Source organism: Oncorhynchus mykiss, chromosome 1, assembly GCF_013265735.2.
Source record: "Oncorhynchus mykiss isolate Arlee chromosome 1, USDA_OmykA_1.1, whole genome shotgun sequence".
Taxonomy (NCBI): Eukaryota; Metazoa; Chordata; class Actinopteri; order Salmoniformes; family Salmonidae; genus Oncorhynchus; species Oncorhynchus mykiss.
This window is the reverse complement of record NC_048565.1, coordinates 49,838,235-49,857,915: the sequence shown is the minus strand read 5'-3', so window position 1 is coordinate 49,857,915 and position 19,681 is coordinate 49,838,235. Positions and strand designations below refer to the sequence as shown.

The following is a 19,681-nucleotide window of genomic DNA, read 5'->3' as shown; positions in this document are numbered from 1 at the left end:
CTATTGTGTAAACATTTTAGACACAGACATCACACAGAGTCCATGCAAAAATGAGATTCTGACTGACAGAGCACATGGAGATTCTGAAAGTCACAGAGAACATGAACAAAAGAAAAACACAAAGTATTGTTCAAGCTTCACAAACAGTTTGGACATGCTACAGTTGACAGACTTCAGAAGTTACTCAGCAGTTCAGGGAATAATGATGATGAGAAGTACGAAACTGGAAACAAAGTGTACTACAAACGAGTTGACTGTCAAGAGTGGAAAGGACTGGGAGTAGTCATTGGTCAAGATGGTGTGATATTTTTTGAGGTACGGAGGCATCATTGTCAGGGTGCATCACTCAAGATTGCGGAAAGTAAATGATCAACAAGATAGAGGGGCTGTTGCTGAGAATCAGTCTCCTAATGAAAATGACAGACACAGACACAAACCTACCAGATGTCGCATCCAATGATATGGACACTGAAACTGACACAGGAAATGGAACAGAGACCTACAACCATGCCCCTGTAATACTGTTGAGTGTTCAAATGAGGAAAACATTCAACAACAACCACATGTATTAAGAGAACATGGTTGTTCCAATCTGAAAACTGGACAAACTTAAATACATGGACAGAGAAAGTGGTGTTCCACATACAGAAACCGTCATTGGACGAGCAGGAAAAGCCAAAGGAAAACACCAGAACTGGTACAACTTGTAGTACTCTGAAATAGCTGTCTAGACCTGTCACTTGTAGATCATATCAGAATTGAACCAATGGAAAATCTAGAAAAACAATGACATTCAAAATGATGATGTACTTGAAACAAAGGATGTGTCATTTGACTCAGCTAAGCTAGATGAGTGCAGTAATTGGAGGAAAAATGAAGTGTTTGAGGAAATCAAAGACTTGGCCAAAAATGTGTCTCAACAAGGTGGGTGTGTACCCTAAAATAATCCTTAACTGGAATAGTGCCTAAAGCACGTCTAGTGGCTAGAGGTTTTGAGGAGCTGGCTGCTAAAGAACTCCCAAAAGACTCACCGACATGCGCCTCAGTCACTCAGATTGCTGATGTCAGTGATCTGCCAGAAAAAATTGAAACTTAATTCCATAGACATCAAATCTGCATTTTTGTAGGGAACAGAGCTGTCAAGGGACATTCACATCCGACCTCCACCTGAAGCTAAAAGCGAAGGAACACTGTGGAAACCAAAAAAGTGTGTGTATGGACTGGCAGATGCATCACTACTGGTACAACAAAGTCAAGGCAGCAATGCTGAATACAGGTGGAAAAATGTCACAAGTGGATCCTGCAGTCTTCTATTGGCTTGATCAAGACTGCAATGTGACTGGAGTACTTGCCTGTCATGTTGATGACTTCATCTGGGGTGGCTCACAGACCTTTGCTTCAACTGTGATTCCACACCTCAAAGCTGTTTTCTACATCGGCCGTGAGAGGCATGATCATTTTTGTTATGTTGGAATAGAGTTTATTACAGTTGATGGAAAAATACTGATGCAACAGGAGAGCTATATCAAGAATCTTCAACCCATTCACCTGGATTCTTCAAAAGCCGTACAAAGGAATTCCCCTCTGTGAAATTGAAGCTGATCAATTGAGGTCAAAGATAGGACACCTTTTATGGGTTGCTAGACCGAGTAGACCTGATGTAATGTTTGATGGTTGCAACTTGGCATCTAACACAAAACACGCCACTGTACAAACCATTCATGAGGCGAACAAAGTTGTTCGTAAACTGAAATCACAACAAGTGACTGAAGTTTCAGCATGTTGGAAAAGATGACTCTTTGAAACTAGTTGTCTTCAGTGATGCTTCGCTAGGGAACCTTACAGATGGAGGCACACGGTGGACATCTAATCGTGTTAATAGGTGAAGGAGGAAGATTCTCACCTATCTGTTGGCAGTCAAAAAGGATCAGAAGGGTTGTCCGAAGCACACTTGCTGGAGAAACCCTTGCTCTTGCAGATGGAATTGACAATGCTATCTTTCATGCAATTCTGTTCTCAGAGCTAACCACTGGTGAGACAAAACGGCACTTTCTACCTGTAGTTTGTGTCACTGACAACTACTCATTAGTTGATGCTGGGAAGTCAACCAAGTCTGTCACAGAGAAAATACTTTGTCTTGAGCTTAACAGCATCAAGGAACTTATTCAAGCCCAGAGAATCCAGCGGATTCTGTGGTCGACCACAAAGGAACAGCTTGCTGACTGTCTGACTAAAAAAGGAGCATCTGGTCTTGTGCTCCTACAGGCTCTCAGTAATGGAAAGTGGCAGCTTGAGTAATACAAATTTAAAAACTGTCACACAACCCATTTGTAATGGGGATCTTGAATAATACTTAGACATTTAATTATGTTTTATTTGTCTTTAAAGAAAAGGGGGAGATTGTTAAGTTAATGTTTTAAGTATCCCTATATTTCTGTTATTACGGGGCTATCACTCAGTCAAGAGTACGCCTGAGTCTTGTTGTTGATGGACCTAGCCATGAGTGGAATAGCTACCTTGTAGTGTGTTCGTATAGTAAACTTTGTTCAACTGGAACCTTGTCATTGTGTCATTTCGAGTTAACAAATATGCCATTGAAACCAGAATTTCTCACGTTCTACTGTTTTTCGAATCAATGTTCCTTTTATTGTCCAGCAGCCCACGGCATAATCATAGTCATATTGCAGTAGTAACCCATGCTAGTTGACCCATCTTTAGATCTCCACTTTATTTCTATGAAATATTTTCATCTGTCACATAACCGCTCGGCGTGCTGTGCACTTTTGGGAAGTGTTTTCCTGCTAATTGCATTTTGGGACATTCTCACACACAGCGCATTGTTGAGTTTATAATATTTAGAAATATAACTTTATGAACGGTTTAAGCTAAAGGGTTTGATTTGTTGCATCAGCCTCACTTGCTTTTTAAAATGTTTTTATGTGCAGTGGTCCCAGAACTGTTCCAGATTCTGTTTTGAACCGTGGACATATTTGCTTTGTTTTTATGGTCACAGACGACCGGACGCCCTTAATTTCGAGCCCTGGAGGGAATTCATTTTATTAAGCCATAAGTATTTGGTTGTAATTGTAATGTTGCACTATTTTATATGCTACATTTTTGTCTGATTCTCTATGGTAAAAAAATATAGTGATGCATTTAATTTTGTAAAGTGGTTCCTTGCATCATACAATGACGTTAAAATGGTGTTAGAAGTCTCTTGATCTTTTGGACAACTAAAAAAATCTGTCCTACTTGTCCAAGGGACAAGTGGCAAAAAAAAGAGTTAATGTCAAGTCCTGCCTTTTCTATTATAAAGTAAAAAGCATGAAGTTAAATTCAATGTCTTGTATTGAGTAGAGGTGTGAATATCATGGACACTGTTTTTGTGCAGCACATGTGCAGAACGTATAGAGAAGAACAGGCATCCTGGGGAGGGGTGGCCGGGGCAAATCCTGTGGTGTGATGATACTTCACGGTATCGTGATACTTGACATAGTATCACATTGTTATTAAAATGTTCACGTGTTTCCATTCTAACATGCTAACCATTCTGCTACCCCCCCTCGTGTTGTAGATCAGCCTGAGACCAGCTCAGTCGTTCCTCCTGAATAAGAACCAGGTTCCCAAGCTGCAGCCCCAAATCCCCACCATGATCCCCCCCAGTGCCCAGCCCCCCCGCACCAACACCCCTCCATTGGGACAGGTAAGGGATCAGCAGAGCACACCCCACTTCACCTTTTAAAACCCCCAACCAGGGTTGGGGTCGATTCATTTTCAATTCTGGAAGAAAACTGACATTCAAATTCTTCCCGTTGCTGTTCAATGACGAAATTGGAATTGACCCCAACTCTGAATCCAACTGGGCTTTTGAGGGCTTGCCATGTTTGTTGTTCCAATGTAGTTCACCTAGTCTTCCCACTTCTCCCCCAGTCTCCACAGCTCGGCCTCAAAAGCAACCCTCCTCACATTCATGAGAAACCTCATAAGACCAGCAAGAAACCACCGCCGGCTAGGGAGGAGCTGCTGAAAATGACAGTAGGCAACAATTTAGTACCGATGTGACTGAATTCTGGTATCACGACTCTTTATCACAATGTATATTATTGGCACCGTGCAACACTAAACAAGGTTCACTTTTCACTCTCCCCCTTTAGGAGACTGTTGTAACGGAATACCTGAACAGCAAAAACATTGATGATGCTGTGAACGGTGTCAGAGAGATGAAGGCTCCCAAGCACTTCCTGCCGGAGATGCTGAGTAAGATCATTGTGGTATCGCTGGACCGGTCAGATGAGGATAAGGAGCATGCCAGCACCCTCATACACACGCTACGCACAGAAGGCCTCGTTACCGGGGATAACTTCATGCAGGTATGTGTCTCTTCCACGCAATATTTTTGACATTCATGTCAAATACTTTTGATGCGCTTGGTAAAGCTTTGTTTTCATCTCACTAATGTCTTTGTCCTAACTTTGTCTCTCTCCCTACATCCTCGCTTCCAAGGCTTTCCTCAATGTGCTTGACCAGTGCCCTAAGATCGAGGTGGACGTGCCGCTTGTGAAATCCTACCTAGCCCAGTTTGCAGCCCTGGCCCTCATATCTGAGCTGGTGAGCGTGTCTGAGCTGGCCCACCCTCTGGAGAATGGAACCCACTTCCCCCTCTTCCTGCTCTGTCTGCAGCAGACTGCCAAGCTCACGGACAAGGAGTGGCTCACTGACCTCTTCCAACAGAGCAAGGTCAACATGCAAAAGATGCTACCCGGTAGGTTGACAACCCTCTCTCTCCACATACTCCCTCTAAAGGTGCTTTAGTGACTGAAATGGAAGGATTTCACTGTGATTTTAAATTTGTCATGTGATGACATCTCATAATCATTAGACTAAAGGCACTTGATATCACGGATGACCAACGAAAGAGACTAATGATTACAATATCTGAACAGTATCAGCAGAGACTGCAGCACATTCATCTTCCATGACAGTGATGCTATGGCTAATCTGACCTGTCTGTCCGTTCTGGTCCTCCAGAGATTGACCAGAACAAGGACCGCATGTTGGAGATCCTGGAGGGTAAAGGCCTGAGCTTCCTGTTCCCCCTGTTGAAGCTTGAGAAGGACCTGCTGCTGCAGATCAAGGCAGACCCCTCACCGCAGGCCATCTACAAGTGGATCAAAGACAACATCTCCCCCAAGCTCCACACCGACAAGGGTTTTGTCAACATCCTCATGACCAGGTAGGTACTGAACCTCCATGATGGAGACTACTTTTTGTTTTAAAAAAATTGTCACTCCTTTTTCTCCAATTTTGTGATATCCAGTTGGTATTTAGTCTTGTCCCATTGCTGCAACTCCCATACGGTTTTGGGAGAGGCGAAGGTCGAGAGCAATGCTTCTTGACACTCTGCTTGCTTAAACTGTAAGCCAGCCGTACCAATGTGTCGGAGGAAACACCGTACAGCTGGTGAGCCGAAATCAGTGTGCAATCGCCCTTCCGCCACGAGTCGCTAGAGCGCTATGGGACAAGAACATTACTGCTGGCCAAACCCTTCCCTAACCCAGACGACGCTGGGCCAATTGTGCGCCGCCTCATGGGTCTCCCGGTCTCGGTCGGCTGCTTCACAGCCCGGGGTCGTCCATGGATCTGTAGCGATGCAGTGCCTGAGACCGTTGCGCCACTCCGGAGGCCCGGAGACTACGTTTGAAATCTTATTTAGACTGCTTATGGTTGAATAAAGGTATTCATTCAAGGCTTGAGACCAATATGACAGTGGAGTCTAAACTGTACTTGTCACAATACAGAATTGCCCTTTCAGTCTATTTTTGCACAATATTTCATGCACACTGTGGTGGGTAAAGACACAAACTAATGGGATGTGTAAAATACACTTTTGGGAGCATTCATTAGTGTATCCATTTTACCATGCTCTTACTGTTGCTTCCCCTCTCCTCCCAGTTTCTTGCAGTACATCTCAGGGGAGCTGTGTTGTGTGGAGGAGGAGGAGGGCAGTGGTGGAGAGGAGCAGGCGGTGGGGCCCTCCAAAGAGCAGCTGGACCAAGAGAAGCAGCTGCTGCTGGCCTTCAAACCCGTCATGCAGAAGTTCCTACACGACCAACCCCAGCTGCAGGTCTCAGCCCTGTACGCCCTGCAGGTGCACTGCCATGCCAGCCACTTTCCCAGAGGTAATTTACTGCCCCACTCCACTTGCCAGGCTGTCATTGAAACTAATATTTTGGTGGAAACCTATTAACTTTTGCTTTAGTTGTCAGTGATCAAGATTTGAATTTATTTGATCGTTTTTGGACATGCGAGTAGGATATTCTTCTGTCGACTTCATTGCAACTGCGTCTCTGCTGCTGCGTGTTGTGTGTGTTTATTTCAGGTATGCTGCTGCGCTACTATGTCCACTTCTACGATATGGAGATCATTGAAGAAGAAGCCTTCCTTGCATGGAAAGAAGATATTACCCAAGAATTCCCTGGAAAGGGAAAAGCTTTATTCCAGGTATTTTTTGTTGAGAAATCTGTCAGTTGACCAACTGGTAGCTTATAAATCACATTTTATTTGTCACATACACATGGTTAGCATATGTTAATGCGAGTGTAGCGAAATGCTTGCGCTTCTAGTTCCGACAATACAGTAATAACCAACGAGTAATCTAACCTAACAATTCCACAACTACTACCTTATACACAAGTGTAAAGGGATAAAGAATATGTACATAAAGATATATGAATGAGTGATGGTACAGAACGGCATAGGCAAGATGCAGTAGATGGTATCGAGTACAGTATATCCATATGAGATGAGTAATGTAGGGTATGTAAACATAAAAGTGGCATAGTTTAAAGTGGCTAGTGATACATGTATCACATAAAGATGGAAAGATGCAGTAGATTATATAGAGTACAGTATATACATATACATATGAGATGAGTAATGTAGGGTATGTAAACATTATATTAAGTGGCATTGTTTAAAGTGGCTAGTGATACATTTTTTTACATCAATTCCCATTATTAAAGTGGCTGGAGTTGAGTCAGTATGTTGGCAGCTGCCACTCAATGTTAGTGGTGGCTGTTTAACAGTCTGATGGCCTTGAGATAGAAGCTGTTTTTCAGTCTCTCGGGCCCTGATTTGATGCACCTGTACTGACATCGCCTTCTGAATGATAGCAGGGTGAACAGGCAGTGGCTGATGTCCTTGATGATCTTTATGGCCTTCCTGTAACATTGGGTGGTGTAGGTATCCTGGAGGGCAGGTAGTTTGCCCCCGGTGATGCGTTGTGCAGACCTCACTACCCTCTGGAGAGCCTTACGGTTTTGGGCGGAGCAGTTGCCGTACCAGGCGGTGATACAGTCCGACAGGATGCTCTCGATTGTGCATCTGTAGAAGTTTGTGAGTGCTTTTGGTGACAAGCCGAATTTCTTCAGCCTCCTGAGGTTGAAGAGGCACTGCTGCACCTTCTTCACAACGCTGTCTGTGTGGGTAGACCAATTCAGTTTGTCCGTGATGTGTACGCCGAGGAACTTAACACTTACTACCCTCTCCACTACTGTCCCGTCGATGTAGATAGGGGGGGTGCTACCTTTGCTGTCCGCAAACTTGATGATTGAGTTGGAGGCGTGCATGGCCACGCAGTCGTGGTTGAACAGGGAGTACAGGAGAGGGCTCAGAACGCACCCTTGTGGGGCCCCAGTTTTGAGGATCAGCGGGGTGGAGATGTTGTTACCTACTCTCACCACCTGAGGGCAGCCCGTCAGGAAGTCCAGTAGCCAGTTGCACAGGGCGGGGTCGAGACCCAGGGTCTCGAGCTTGACGACGAGTTGAGGGTACTATGGTGTTAAATGCTGAGCTGTAGTCGATTATACACTTAAACATGTGTACCCAGTCCTTTATTCTTTTGTGAGTAAATCATGACAATTGTGCTTGCAACCACAACAGGGTTACGCTCAGTATGTGGAAAGCATTTGGAAACTGAGTGAAACAGGGAGGTAGCCTCCTACCCGAACTTGTTCAATAACAACACATATTTCTGCTTAACATTCTGCCCTATTTAACATGACCCTGTATAACACTCTCTCCCCTGTTAGGTCAACCAGTTGCTAACCCTCTACCTCTCTCCCCTGTTAGGTCAACCAGTTGCTAACCCTCTACCTCTCTCCCCTGTTAGGTCAACCAGTGGCTAACCTGGCTGGAAACAGCTGAGGAAGAGGAGTCAGAAGAAGAGGCTGACTGAGAAACAAACCAGAACTGTCAGGCACCATAGAGTAGAGAAACATACCTTGACATACAGTACAGCTATCTATCTATTACCACCCTAATCTCCCCTTTAACTAACCACTGCTAGAGACTGCTTATGTCCTGCAATAATTAGCCAAGCATGTTATCATGGCATAGTAGATAACCATCGAGCTCTGTATAGGCACTGAAGCCTTTCACCTTTATTTTAATGGTTGATTTGTTTTGGGTCCCTGTCCCGTTTCTGCATTATGAATTTAATGTAGCCTATGGACTGTCTCAAACCACATCTGTAATTTTCTTGTTTTGCTCCTACTGTAACCACGGAGTTAGTTTTGCCACAATAACTGACTGACAAGTATTGCATTAACACTATTTGATATGATTTGTTATCCCCTTTAAAGAAAATGTTTATTTGACACCTGTTTAGGGTCTTTTCCCTAAAGGGCATGCAAAATATGTCCAATCTAGAGAGTAAGTCCATGGTCTTAGTCAACTGAATCTTGCCTAAAATCTTTGTTTTAAACCAAAGATCTCTTCGAATGCCCTGTTGCTGATAAAGGAGCATGTTGCATTTTGTTTATGGAAATTCTATTCTTCCCACGCAAGGCTGTAGTGGTTGCAATACTCATTCTTTAATTGTTACATAAACTGTAAGTTAATCATTGGTGTGCTGCCGTAACGTTTCAAAAGTTGCCTTTGTTTTTACCTCTTAGATGGGCTTTGTGTTTCATGTTGGGATACAGAATATCCTTTTTGTTTTTAGAGAAATGCCTATACAAGAAAGCCCAGCCCAATGCAGAAATGTTGATATAAATATCCTGGCCTACTAACACAATACAACCCCTGTATTGGACTTCCAATGAAGCTCGATCTGGTTTACTAGTGTGAACGTCTAAGAACGTAACAAAAGTCACCTTTTTTAAAATTAATTGGATAACTTCTTACCTCCCCCTTTTGCCTGTAAAGTTTGTCAAAGGTGGGGGTACAGGAATATATTTTCCCCAGCATATTGAGTTTATACCGATATGTTTAAGTGAATTTTATACTGTCTTTTAATTGGCGAATAAAAAAAAGCTTGTGAGAAAGTTGTATAGCGCATAAAGGCTTACCATACTGAACTTAAATCTTAATGAAGTCATGAAATAAAATCTTCACTTTGCCCAACAAGATTAGCCAATGTGCTCACAAACCATGTGTATGTAGAAAGCAATGGATTTTGATCATGTTGTATTCAAGTGATGAGTATTGTGCACTGATATTGCTTAACCGTCAATAAAGTCCAATACTTGAGCACTGACACATTTTTGTTGTCCTTTGCACTATTTTAATTCAAATGTTACATTTTCTCATGCTGATTATGATTAATTTTGGCTTTATTTTGCATGATGAAAGTTGACTTCACATTTTTCCCTTTATAAAAAGAAAAGGATAACAAACAAAACATTGTTGCAATATATCATTAGATCAAGAGGCTATTCTGAAGTGGGTTGTAACTAGTCAGTGTTGAACGACGTGTGTAATGCAGTCTTTCCTGCTTCTCTGTGGATGCCCCCCCCCCATGCCAGGAGAAAGAAAAATATTTAAAGGAATGGAAAAAATGGTCAAGGCATCTTACGAGTGCCAAATTTGATTATGCGCTTGGTTACCTGGATGAGCTCCTGTCAGCATCCTCGAACCCAGGCTCTCGTGTGGAGATTAAGACAGGGTCCCCTTCCTGAGAGAGGGGAGTGGGGTAGAATAACCTTTGTACAAACCTCATCACTTGACCTAGTGATGTTCAAAATGGCACCGACAGAGCTGCCTCGCTTTTAGTCCTTAGGAAACTTTGCAGTATTTTGTTTTTATGTATTATTTCTTACATTGTTAGCCCAGAAAATCTTAAGTGTTATTACATACAGCCAGGAAGAACTATTAGATATCAGAGCGGCGTCAACTTACCAGCACTACGACCAGGAATACGGCTTTCCCGAAGCGGGTCCTTTGTCCGAACTTCCCAGGGCATTTGAGCTGATTCCAGAGGCTGACACAAAACAATGGTCTTCTGGTCAGACTTCGAAGGCGCACACACCACCCACCACTTCTGAGTATACTACTCGCTAATGTCCACAAGCATTTTGCTCCACTCGCAATAACATCTGCATGTGACCAATAAAATTTGATTTGATCCTGTCAAATGGTAGTTTAAACCTTCTCACCATTATGTTCCTGGGTTCTTGGTTTTTCAGAATCTTCACCCTCTAGTCACTCCTTCATGCACAGGGAAAAAGCTCCTCATATTAGCTCGACACTGGGGAGAAGTAAGTCAACTCAAATCAAATGAATAACTAGTAAGTGAGGAATTTACCCATGGCCTGACAACCATTAGCTTGGTCAACAGCTAGATGGCGCTATTGTCTGTCATTCTGATCACATCTCAGCTACCTGAGAAAAGTAGGATGATTGCTGATACGTTGGGTGCTGCAGAAGGGGTCAGAGTCTGGCCCACTGCTTTGTTCTGCTTCTGAGACTTGAGGTCCTCCTTAGCGCTGAAGATGTCTGGCAGCGCCTGTTTCTCCCTCCAGTTGAGACACTTAGTTGTGCGCTTCTCCAGGTCAGCTTCCTGCTTCATCTGGCTGCCCTCTGTTCCTCCGCCACCAATGCCCTGGGTCTGGAACTCATCTTCCTAAGGAAAGACATCACAGTGGATAGTCTCATTCACAAACTGTGTGGTCTAACGAGTATAGCTGAGCCTTAAACCCTGGAATGGCATGTAAGGTTGTGTCCATATTATAGTTTCTCAATTGCTTAGACGCAATTCCTGGAACAACTCATTCACACACAATTGTAAAAACTCACACCCAACGATTTAAACATCTAACTTCTGGGTCCCAATTCAAACTTTTCCCTCCGACAATACACACAAGCTGTCAAAAACATAGACTACATGACTGTTTGTTACGCACTGGAGGGATTAATTCAAAACACTGCTACCAAAATGTTTAGAATAGGTTTTCAGAGAAATAATTTGGAACGTGTTAAAATCACAGCACTAACTATCCAGATAACACTTTCAGGAACACCCTGGTGAGAGAAATTCAAAACAGTACTGTAATAAGTACCTCTTACATTACTGGATAAGGGAATACTATTGTATGTGCTGTTTTGGTCAAAAACCTGACCTTTGAAATGTCACACTGACAGAACATGTAAGTAAGAGTCCATGCACAGTACAATACCCAATTTCTAAAAGCTTTATTTCCAAATGCAGCAAATGTACAGGTTACTCAACATCTGCATTCTCATCATGGTCAGGCCATAATATCTCATCAACGTCACACATTGTTTGCTCTTGCTAGGCAGCATGGGGAAAATGCCCTTGTGTGACTTAGAAAACCCTGGAGAGACTTCACAGACACCATTGCCTCCAGGAGGTTTTGCTGTGCGTAGGGGTTGCGGTCATACACTCTTCACCACTATGCTGAGAAAAATTCCTCAAACGGATTCAGAAATGGGGAATATGCTGGCAAAAAATAATAATAGTGAACCTGGGGTGGTCATTGAACCAGGAGCGAACCAGAGCAGCCCGATGAAAACTCACGTTATCCCAAATGACAACATATTGGGCTCTGGTTGCCCTGGCTCCCCTTCCTGTTGAAGAATGTTATTGTGCAGATGATCTAGAAATTGAAGGAGTTGTGCCGTGTTGTATGGACCCACTTTGACATGGCGTTGGGAGGACGCCACGATTGCAGCACATAGGGTGATGTTGCCTCCCTTTTGGCAAGGAACTTGTATGATGGCACGGTATGATATCATGACCAATGATTTTGCGCCCCCTTTTGTGCCTTTTTGTTAGGTTGAACCCTGCCTCGTCGATGAAGATGTACTCCTGTGGGTCAGCCATGGCATCCAGCTCAAAGATTCTCTACAAAAGTAATAAAAAAAAACCACACATTTTAGTTTAATACTGTACTGGAATGAAAGATTGTGTACTGAAGTTACTGTAACACATTACTATACAGTACCTTATTGATATGCTGGAGAGATGGGCCATACTCTACATACTGTAAGAATTCTGTACAGTACAGCACATATTACCTGAACATATTGGAATCGTTTGCATTCCTTTCAAAAGGCACACGGTACAGCTGCTTTGTCCTTATGTGGTTCTTCTGATCGATCCGGTCAATGGTGGAAATGCTGATGCTGTCAATTCCTTGGAAGACTACCTGGTCTTCAACTATTTGGGTTTGAAATTCCCTCAAACGGATGGCATTATTGGCAATCCCCATATTCACCAGGGCAGTCTCCTGCTCAGCTGCCTCTCAGTTCTGCAAAAATTATGGTCATCCATTACCGTGGTAAAAACTACACTGAGAACAAAGTGGAGATTCAGTCTATATGCACTACAATATTACATGTACCACAGTAACAACAAGGCAAATGACCTGTTTTCCCTTCTGAAAGTACAGACAATGGATGCAACCGTGTAACGGCTTAGGTTGGGTTGCACTAGCTGTCCAACTTCTCTCATAGTCCTCCCATGTTTGGGCACATGATAAACTAGGGTGGAACAAATTTCATCTGAGATTACTTGTCTTTGTTGTTGTCGTCCTCTTCCTCTCTGTCTTGCAACTTTGGTATTGTTAGGATCCATTGTACCAAAGCACATGGACATGCCTCCAGGCAGCAGGGGCAGGGACGGGAGGTAGTGGTTAGAGCGTTGGACTAGTAACCGCAAGGTTGCAAGATCGAATCCCCGAGCTGACAAGGTAAAGATCTGTTGTTCTGACCCTGAACAAGGCAGTTAACTGACTGTTCCTAGGCCGTCATTGTAAATAAGAATTTGTTCTTAACTGACTTGCCTAGTTTAAAAAAAAGAAACTTTCTGAAAACTGCATGTAGAAATGTAGTGAATTGAGCCAACACAATAGCCTATTCTACATGACAGATATTCCCATATCTGTTCTACACATATCTGTGCTACACAATACATTTCTATGTGAACATTTTGTGACATTTTGCACTCCCCTGAAAGGCCCCAGCACTAATATCACCATCAAATATTGACGATTATCAACACAGTGTCAATGGTTCAACCACATTTTCATCATCATTCCAGTTGTCATAACTCATGAAGCGGCCATAGTCCACACACACCCATATCACTGCTTCAGTCATATTTGTTATGTACTATATAGGTAAGTGAATTCACACAGATGTTTTATGTATTGGTGTCTATTAATAGGTGAGAGAACTATGTCAGTGTTAGTCTTCCCTGGTTAACCTAAGCTCTGAGTGATGGCTGAATTTAGACTGATTCTATTTTAGCCTACAGCCCAGTCCCAAATCAACCACTAGCATCTAAACCCTGTGCTCTAATCTAGGAGGATTACATAGGTGTTGTCGTGACATTAGTACCATTAATGTGATGATGATTATTTCATCAAATCAATTAACTATGTTTAATTATTACGATGATTAAATTAATCATGTAACAATTAACTCATTAGCAATCTTGGGGCACCACGGAAAAAGTTTGTTTAGTGAGTTACCGTTTACCGAATTAACTCTACCGATATAAATATGTCGTTTTCAAGTCAACCATTATTTATCATTATTACCTCAGTCTCATTCTGAATGTCGTTGACTTCAAATCTGCACCAACCCTAGTCTCCATGATGAATCAGCGATACAAAAATTGCCTTAATTATTTATTTACTAATTAACTAAATAATCACACAGAATTACATAAACACACACAGGATAGATTATACATTGGTTACTAACATGATGCAATGAAAAGTCCCTAGTGGACTAACCCGATATGACGGCTTGGTTACACAATGAAAGGGGGTGGGGAACGAAAGAGCGGTAGGAGGAGAGACAGAGGAATTCAACCATTGTAAATGTGGATATTTAGCACCCTAACAACCGCTCATTCGGATTTGGAAATGCAAAGTACATATTTACGCTTGTATGTCTTTGTCGTCGCTCTCTGGTGAAATCCCCAGATCAGTCTGTGGAGAGTAAAAGTCTCTGGTTGTCCACCAGATGTATCCTTTGTAGTTGTAGTAGGTTGGTCTCGGAGTATCTTTCAGAACGGATCTTCCAGAGGTGTACCACGTGGTGTTCAGCGGTCCTTGTCCTTCGCTCTGTTTGTTTATAATAGATACCCTAGAGATACCTATAGAGGTGAGAGGATATTGTTATTTGTCTCTTGTCTTCGGTTGAGTTTCCTAGGCTAACAGTGCATAAACAGCTGCAGGCTGAATGTGCCTGTGCAGTCTTCTTCGAGAGAGTTTCAGGGTCTCCACATTTTCTGGTCTTGTGGAGATGTTCTTCTTCTCTGTTGAAAGTTTGAGAGTTTCTAACCATTTAATCTCACGCTGTCAGTCACGCTGGTCTGATGTAAATTTAGTTAGGAGTCCTTTTTATAAACAATTGGGGAACAAGGGCATTCTCTCCTTTGGTCATAATGTCTGTGCTAACATGGGCGTGGTTAATGACTGGGTAAACCTTTACATGAAATACAATTCTTTCATTTTCTCACAAATAGTGTAATGATAATTTCACATGTAAATCATTAAAGTACAACATTAACATATATAATAAAGGCATTTTTTTCATCTGAAACAATACTAAAATAAATGTTTGAAAAATAGATACAAAAGGTTCAAAATATATTTATATTTTTAACAACCTTGTCGGGAGAGTCCTTATACACTCCAACATTGTAAAGCCATTCTCTTCATACAACTATTAATTGCTAAGAAATTCTCTTAATTTTTTTTTTAAACCTATGCTTGCAGTATTCAGACAGAGAGATGACTTGCAGCAACCCAAGTACATCCAAAGGCTGACTTCAAACATCTTGTTTTTGTCCCATCATAATTATGAATAAAATATGAACAGACAAATAAAACATTTAATCAGTGCAAAATACTGATTTAAATTAAAAAAGCTTTTTTTATATAGTAGTTCAAACTTATTATGGCTTTCCCGTTAACAGGAGCGATATGACAACAGCCAGTCAAAGTGTAGGGCGCCATTTTGAAAACATCAAAAATTTAAATTCCTCAAACGTACATGTATCTCATACCATATTAAAGCTATTCTCGTTGTAAATTCCATCACAGTGTCCAATTTCAAATATGCTTTACAGCAAAAGCACCACAAATGATTATGTTTGGTCACCACATAGCCACTGAAAAACACAGCCATTTTTTTTTTCGAGACAAAGAGAGGAGTTTCAAAAAGCACAAATAGAGATAAAATTAATCACTAACCTTTGATGATCTTCATCAGATGACACTAATAGGACTTCATGTTACACAATACATGTATGTTTTGTTTGATAAAGTTCATATTTATCAAAATATGAGTTTACATTGGCGCGTTACATTCACTAGTTCCAAAAACATCCAGTGATTTTGCATAGCCACATCATTCAACAGAAATACTCATCATAAATGTAGATGATAATACAAGTTATACACATGGAATTATAGCTATACCTCTCCTTAATGTAACCGCTGTGTCTGATTTCAATTTTTTTTACGGAATAAGCCAGCCATGCAATAATCTGAGACGGCGCTCAGAAGTAAAAAAATCACAATAGCCGCAACGATGGCGTCAACATAAACAACAAATTACATGATAAATATTCCCTTACTTTTGATGATCTACATCAGAAAGCACTCCAGGAATCGCAGGTCCACAATAAATGTTTGTTTTGTTCAATAATATCTGTTATTTATGTCCAAATACCTTATTTTGTTAGCGTGTTTGTTATACATATCCAAACGCTCATTCTGGCCAGCGTTACATCGGACAGAAACTTCCAAAAGTTATATTACAGGTCGAAGAAACATTTCAAACTAAGTACAGAATCAATCATTAGGATGTTTTTAACATATAGCTTCAATAAAGTTCCACATGGAGTATTCCTTATTGTCTTCATGAGCACTGGAACGCAAGTGGGCACCATGAGGAATAAGCGTGATCAGAAAATGGCTGCTTGATGGACACCTGATACATTCTGCTCTCATTCACTCCCACAACACCATAGAAGTCTCATTAAAATGTATATTATTGGTTGACATCTAGTGGAACCCCTAGGCAGTGCAACATCATCTCCAGGGGATTTCATTGGGGACTCTGGTGAATACATACAAAGATCAGATTTCTCACTTCCTGTTTTGATTTCAACTATCTAATACCAATAATATTCATACAGTGCCTTGCGAAAGTATTCAACCCCCTTGAACTTTGCGACCTTTTGCCACATTTCAGGCTTCAAACATAAAGATATAAAACTGTATTTTTTTGTGAAGAATCAACAACAAGTGGGACACAATCATGAAGTGGAGCGACATTTATTGGATATTTCAAACTTTTTTAACAAATCAAAAACTGAAAAATTGGGCGTGCAAAATTATTCAGCCCCCTTAAGTTAATACTTTGTAGCGCCACCTTTTGCTGCGATTACAGCTGTAAGTCGCTTGGGGTATGTCTCTATCAGTTTTGCACATCGAGAGACAGACATTTTTTCCCATTCCTCCTTGCAAAACAGCTTGAGCTCAGTGAGGTTGGATGGAGAGCATTTGTGAACAGCAGTTTTCAGTTCTTTCTACAGATTCTCGATTGGATTCAGGTCTGGACTTTGACTTGGCCATTCTAACACCTGGATATGTTTATTTTTGAACCATTCCATTGTAGATTTTGCTTTATGTTTTGGATCATTGTCTTGTTGGAAGACAAATCTCCGTCCCAGTCTCAGGTCTTTTGCAGACTCCATCAGGTTTTCTTCCAGAATGGTCCTGTATTTGGCTCCATCCATCTTCCCATCAATTTTAACCATCTTCCCTGTCCCTGCTGAAGAAAAGCAGGCCCAAACCATGATGCTGCCACCACCATGTTTGACAGTGGGGATGGTGTGTTCAGCTGTGTTGCTTTTACGCCAAACATAACGTTTTGCATTGTTGCCAAAAAGTTCAATTTTGGTTTCACCTGACCAGAGCACCTTCTTCCACATGTTTGGTGTGTCTCCCAGGTGGCTTGTGGCAAACTTTAAACGACACTTTTTATGGATATCTTTAAAAAATGGCTTTCTTCTTGCCACTCTTCCATAAAGGCCAGATTTGTGCAATATACGACTGATTGTTGTCCTATGGACAGAGTCTCCCACCTCAGCTGTAGATCTCTGCAGTTCATCCAGAGTGATCATGGGCCTCTTGGCTGCATCTCTGATCAGTCTTCTCCTTGTATGAGCTGAAAGTTTAGAGGGACGGCCAGGTCTTGGTAGATTTGCAGTGGTCTGATACTCCTTCCATTTCAATATTATCGCTTGCACAGTGCTCCTTGGGATGTTTAAAGCTTGGGAAATCTTTTTGTATCCAAATCCGGCTTTAAACTTCTTCACAACAGTATCTCGGACCTGCCTGGTGTGTTCCTTGTTCTTCATAATGCTCTCTGCGCTTTTAACGGACCTCTGAGACTATCACAGTGCAGGTGCATTTATACGGAGACTTGATTACACACAGGAGCAGGCGGTTTACTTTGGGCAACTTATTCATCCAAGCTACTCAATACTGCCCCCCAGCCATAAAAAGTTAAAGGAAGCAGACTGCTCCGGTCTCCCTTTGCTGTGAACACGAGATCAAACTGCACCAGGGTTAGGAGTCAGGGACGAGAGACTAGCTAGAAGACAAATATGACCTGTCCCAAAACATTACCTAGCCTCTAATCCCAACATCTGAGAGGACTGGATAGTTGACGAATTGTGGCTACTACTATATTGATTAAACCTATCCAAGTCTTTCAGATCTACACAATAATACATGGGACTTATATAGCACGAACCCAAAGTTTTTACTTTACAATTGTAGAAATTAAACCCCCAAAAAACAGGAATCAAAACAACATCAGACAAAACAAGAGAAGGATGGGCTCAAGGAAGGGATGTATTAGTGTATGGGCAGGGTAGGGTTGGGGTTTGGATATGAACCCGGTTTAAGGCAAGGGGTGCGACTGGAGTTATGATTCAAACCTGATTCAGGGTAAGGGGTAGGGTAAGGGTTTGGGTTAGGTGGTGCTCAGTATGACGGAGAGAGGAGTGTCTTTGAAATGTATTGCTTTGTGTGTGTGTGTGTGTGTGTGTGTGGGGGGGCTTAAAACGTCTTCGGGTCGGTGTCCCTTCCACGTGACGGTTGAGCTAATGTAGGCTAATGCGATTAGCATGAGGTCGTAAGTAAGTAAGACAATTTCCCAGGACATAGACATATCTGATATTGGCATAAAGCTTAAATTCTTGTTAATTTAACTTCTCTAGGGTAGGGGGCACTATTTTCACCTCCGGATGAAAAGCGTGCCCAAAGTAAACTGCCTGCTACTCAGGCCCAGAAGGTAGGATATGCATATAATTGGTAGATTTGGATAGAAAACACTCTAAGGTTTCCAAAACTGTTAGAATAATGTCTGAGTATAACAGAACTGATTTGGCAGGCGAAAACCTGAGAAAAATCCATCCAGGAAGTAGGATCTTATTCTTTTTGTAGTTTTCTATTCAATGCCATTACAGTATCCATTGACTTAGGACTCAAATTGCAGTTCCTATGACTTCCACTAGATGTCAACCGTCTTTAGAAATTGTTTCAGGCTTATTCTGAAAAATGAGGGAGTAAGACCAGTCTGAATGACTGGACCCTAAAGTGCCACAGAGCTTTTTCATGCGCAATCCCGAGAGCTCGCGTTTCTTGTTTACCTTTTATATTGACCACGTTATTGTCCGGTTGAAGTATTATCGATTTAGGCTAAAAACAACCGGAGGATTGAATATAAACATCGTTTGACATGTTTCTATGAACTTTACGGATACAATTTGGATTTTGGCTGCCTGTTGTGACTGCGTTTGAGCCTGTGGATTACTGAAGAAAATGCGCAAACAAAACTGAGGTTTTTGGATATAAAGAGAGACTTTATCGAACAAAATGAAAATGTATTGAGTAAATGAATGTCTTCTGAGTGCAACCATATGAAGATCATCAAAGTTAAGTGATTAATTTTATTATATTTCTGACTTGTGTAACTCTTCTTCTTGGCTGGTAACTGTTAATGATTTGTCTGCTGGGCGATGTTCTCAAATAATCGCATGGTATGCTTTCGCTGTAAAAGCCTTTTTGAAATCTGACACCGTGGTTGGATTCACAAGAAGTTAATCTTTAAACCTATGTATAACACTTGTATGTTTTCTGAATTTTTATAATCAGTATTTCTGTTTTTGAATTTGGCGCTAGCGTCCCACTTACCCTAGAGATGTTTTAACTGTACTGTCCAATTTACAGTAGCTATTACAGGGAAAGAATACCATGCTATGGTTTGAGGAGAGTACACAATTATAAACAGGAAAAGTTATTAATCCTAGTAAAAATTCCCTGTCTCAGGTCAATTAGGATCACCA

At 41.6% G+C, this 19,681-nt stretch overlaps 1 protein-coding gene and 1 long non-coding RNA gene across 2 annotated transcripts in view; one reads left to right on the top strand and one right to left on the bottom strand.

The window, feature by feature from the left end:
• LOC110524413 (eukaryotic translation initiation factor 4 gamma 2) overlaps positions 1 to 9,538 on the top strand; it is a 28,115-nt gene extending 18,577 nt beyond the window's left edge. The window contains exons 14-21 of the mRNA XM_036979394.1: positions 3,575 to 3,703; positions 3,931 to 4,035; positions 4,155 to 4,370; positions 4,504 to 4,762; positions 5,029 to 5,233; positions 5,953 to 6,179; positions 6,380 to 6,501; positions 8,171 to 9,538. Coding sequence (XP_036835289.1) covers positions 3,575 to 3,703; positions 3,931 to 4,035; positions 4,155 to 4,370; positions 4,504 to 4,762; positions 5,029 to 5,233; positions 5,953 to 6,179; positions 6,380 to 6,501; positions 8,171 to 8,236 — 1,329 coding nt within the window. The 3' untranslated portion in view covers positions 8,237 to 9,538. The remainder of the gene's footprint in view (positions 1 to 3,574; positions 3,704 to 3,930; positions 4,036 to 4,154; positions 4,371 to 4,503; positions 4,763 to 5,028; positions 5,234 to 5,952; positions 6,180 to 6,379; positions 6,502 to 8,170) is intronic.
• LOC118964840 lies at positions 8,937 to 10,296 on the bottom strand. The gene is made up of 2 exons (XR_005052020.1): positions 10,180 to 10,296; positions 8,937 to 9,955 (listed from the first exon to the last, which is right to left on the bottom strand). It is a non-coding gene; the product is annotated as an uncharacterized LOC118964840 (long non-coding RNA).
• Positions 10,297 to 19,681: the final 9,385 nt, after the last annotated feature.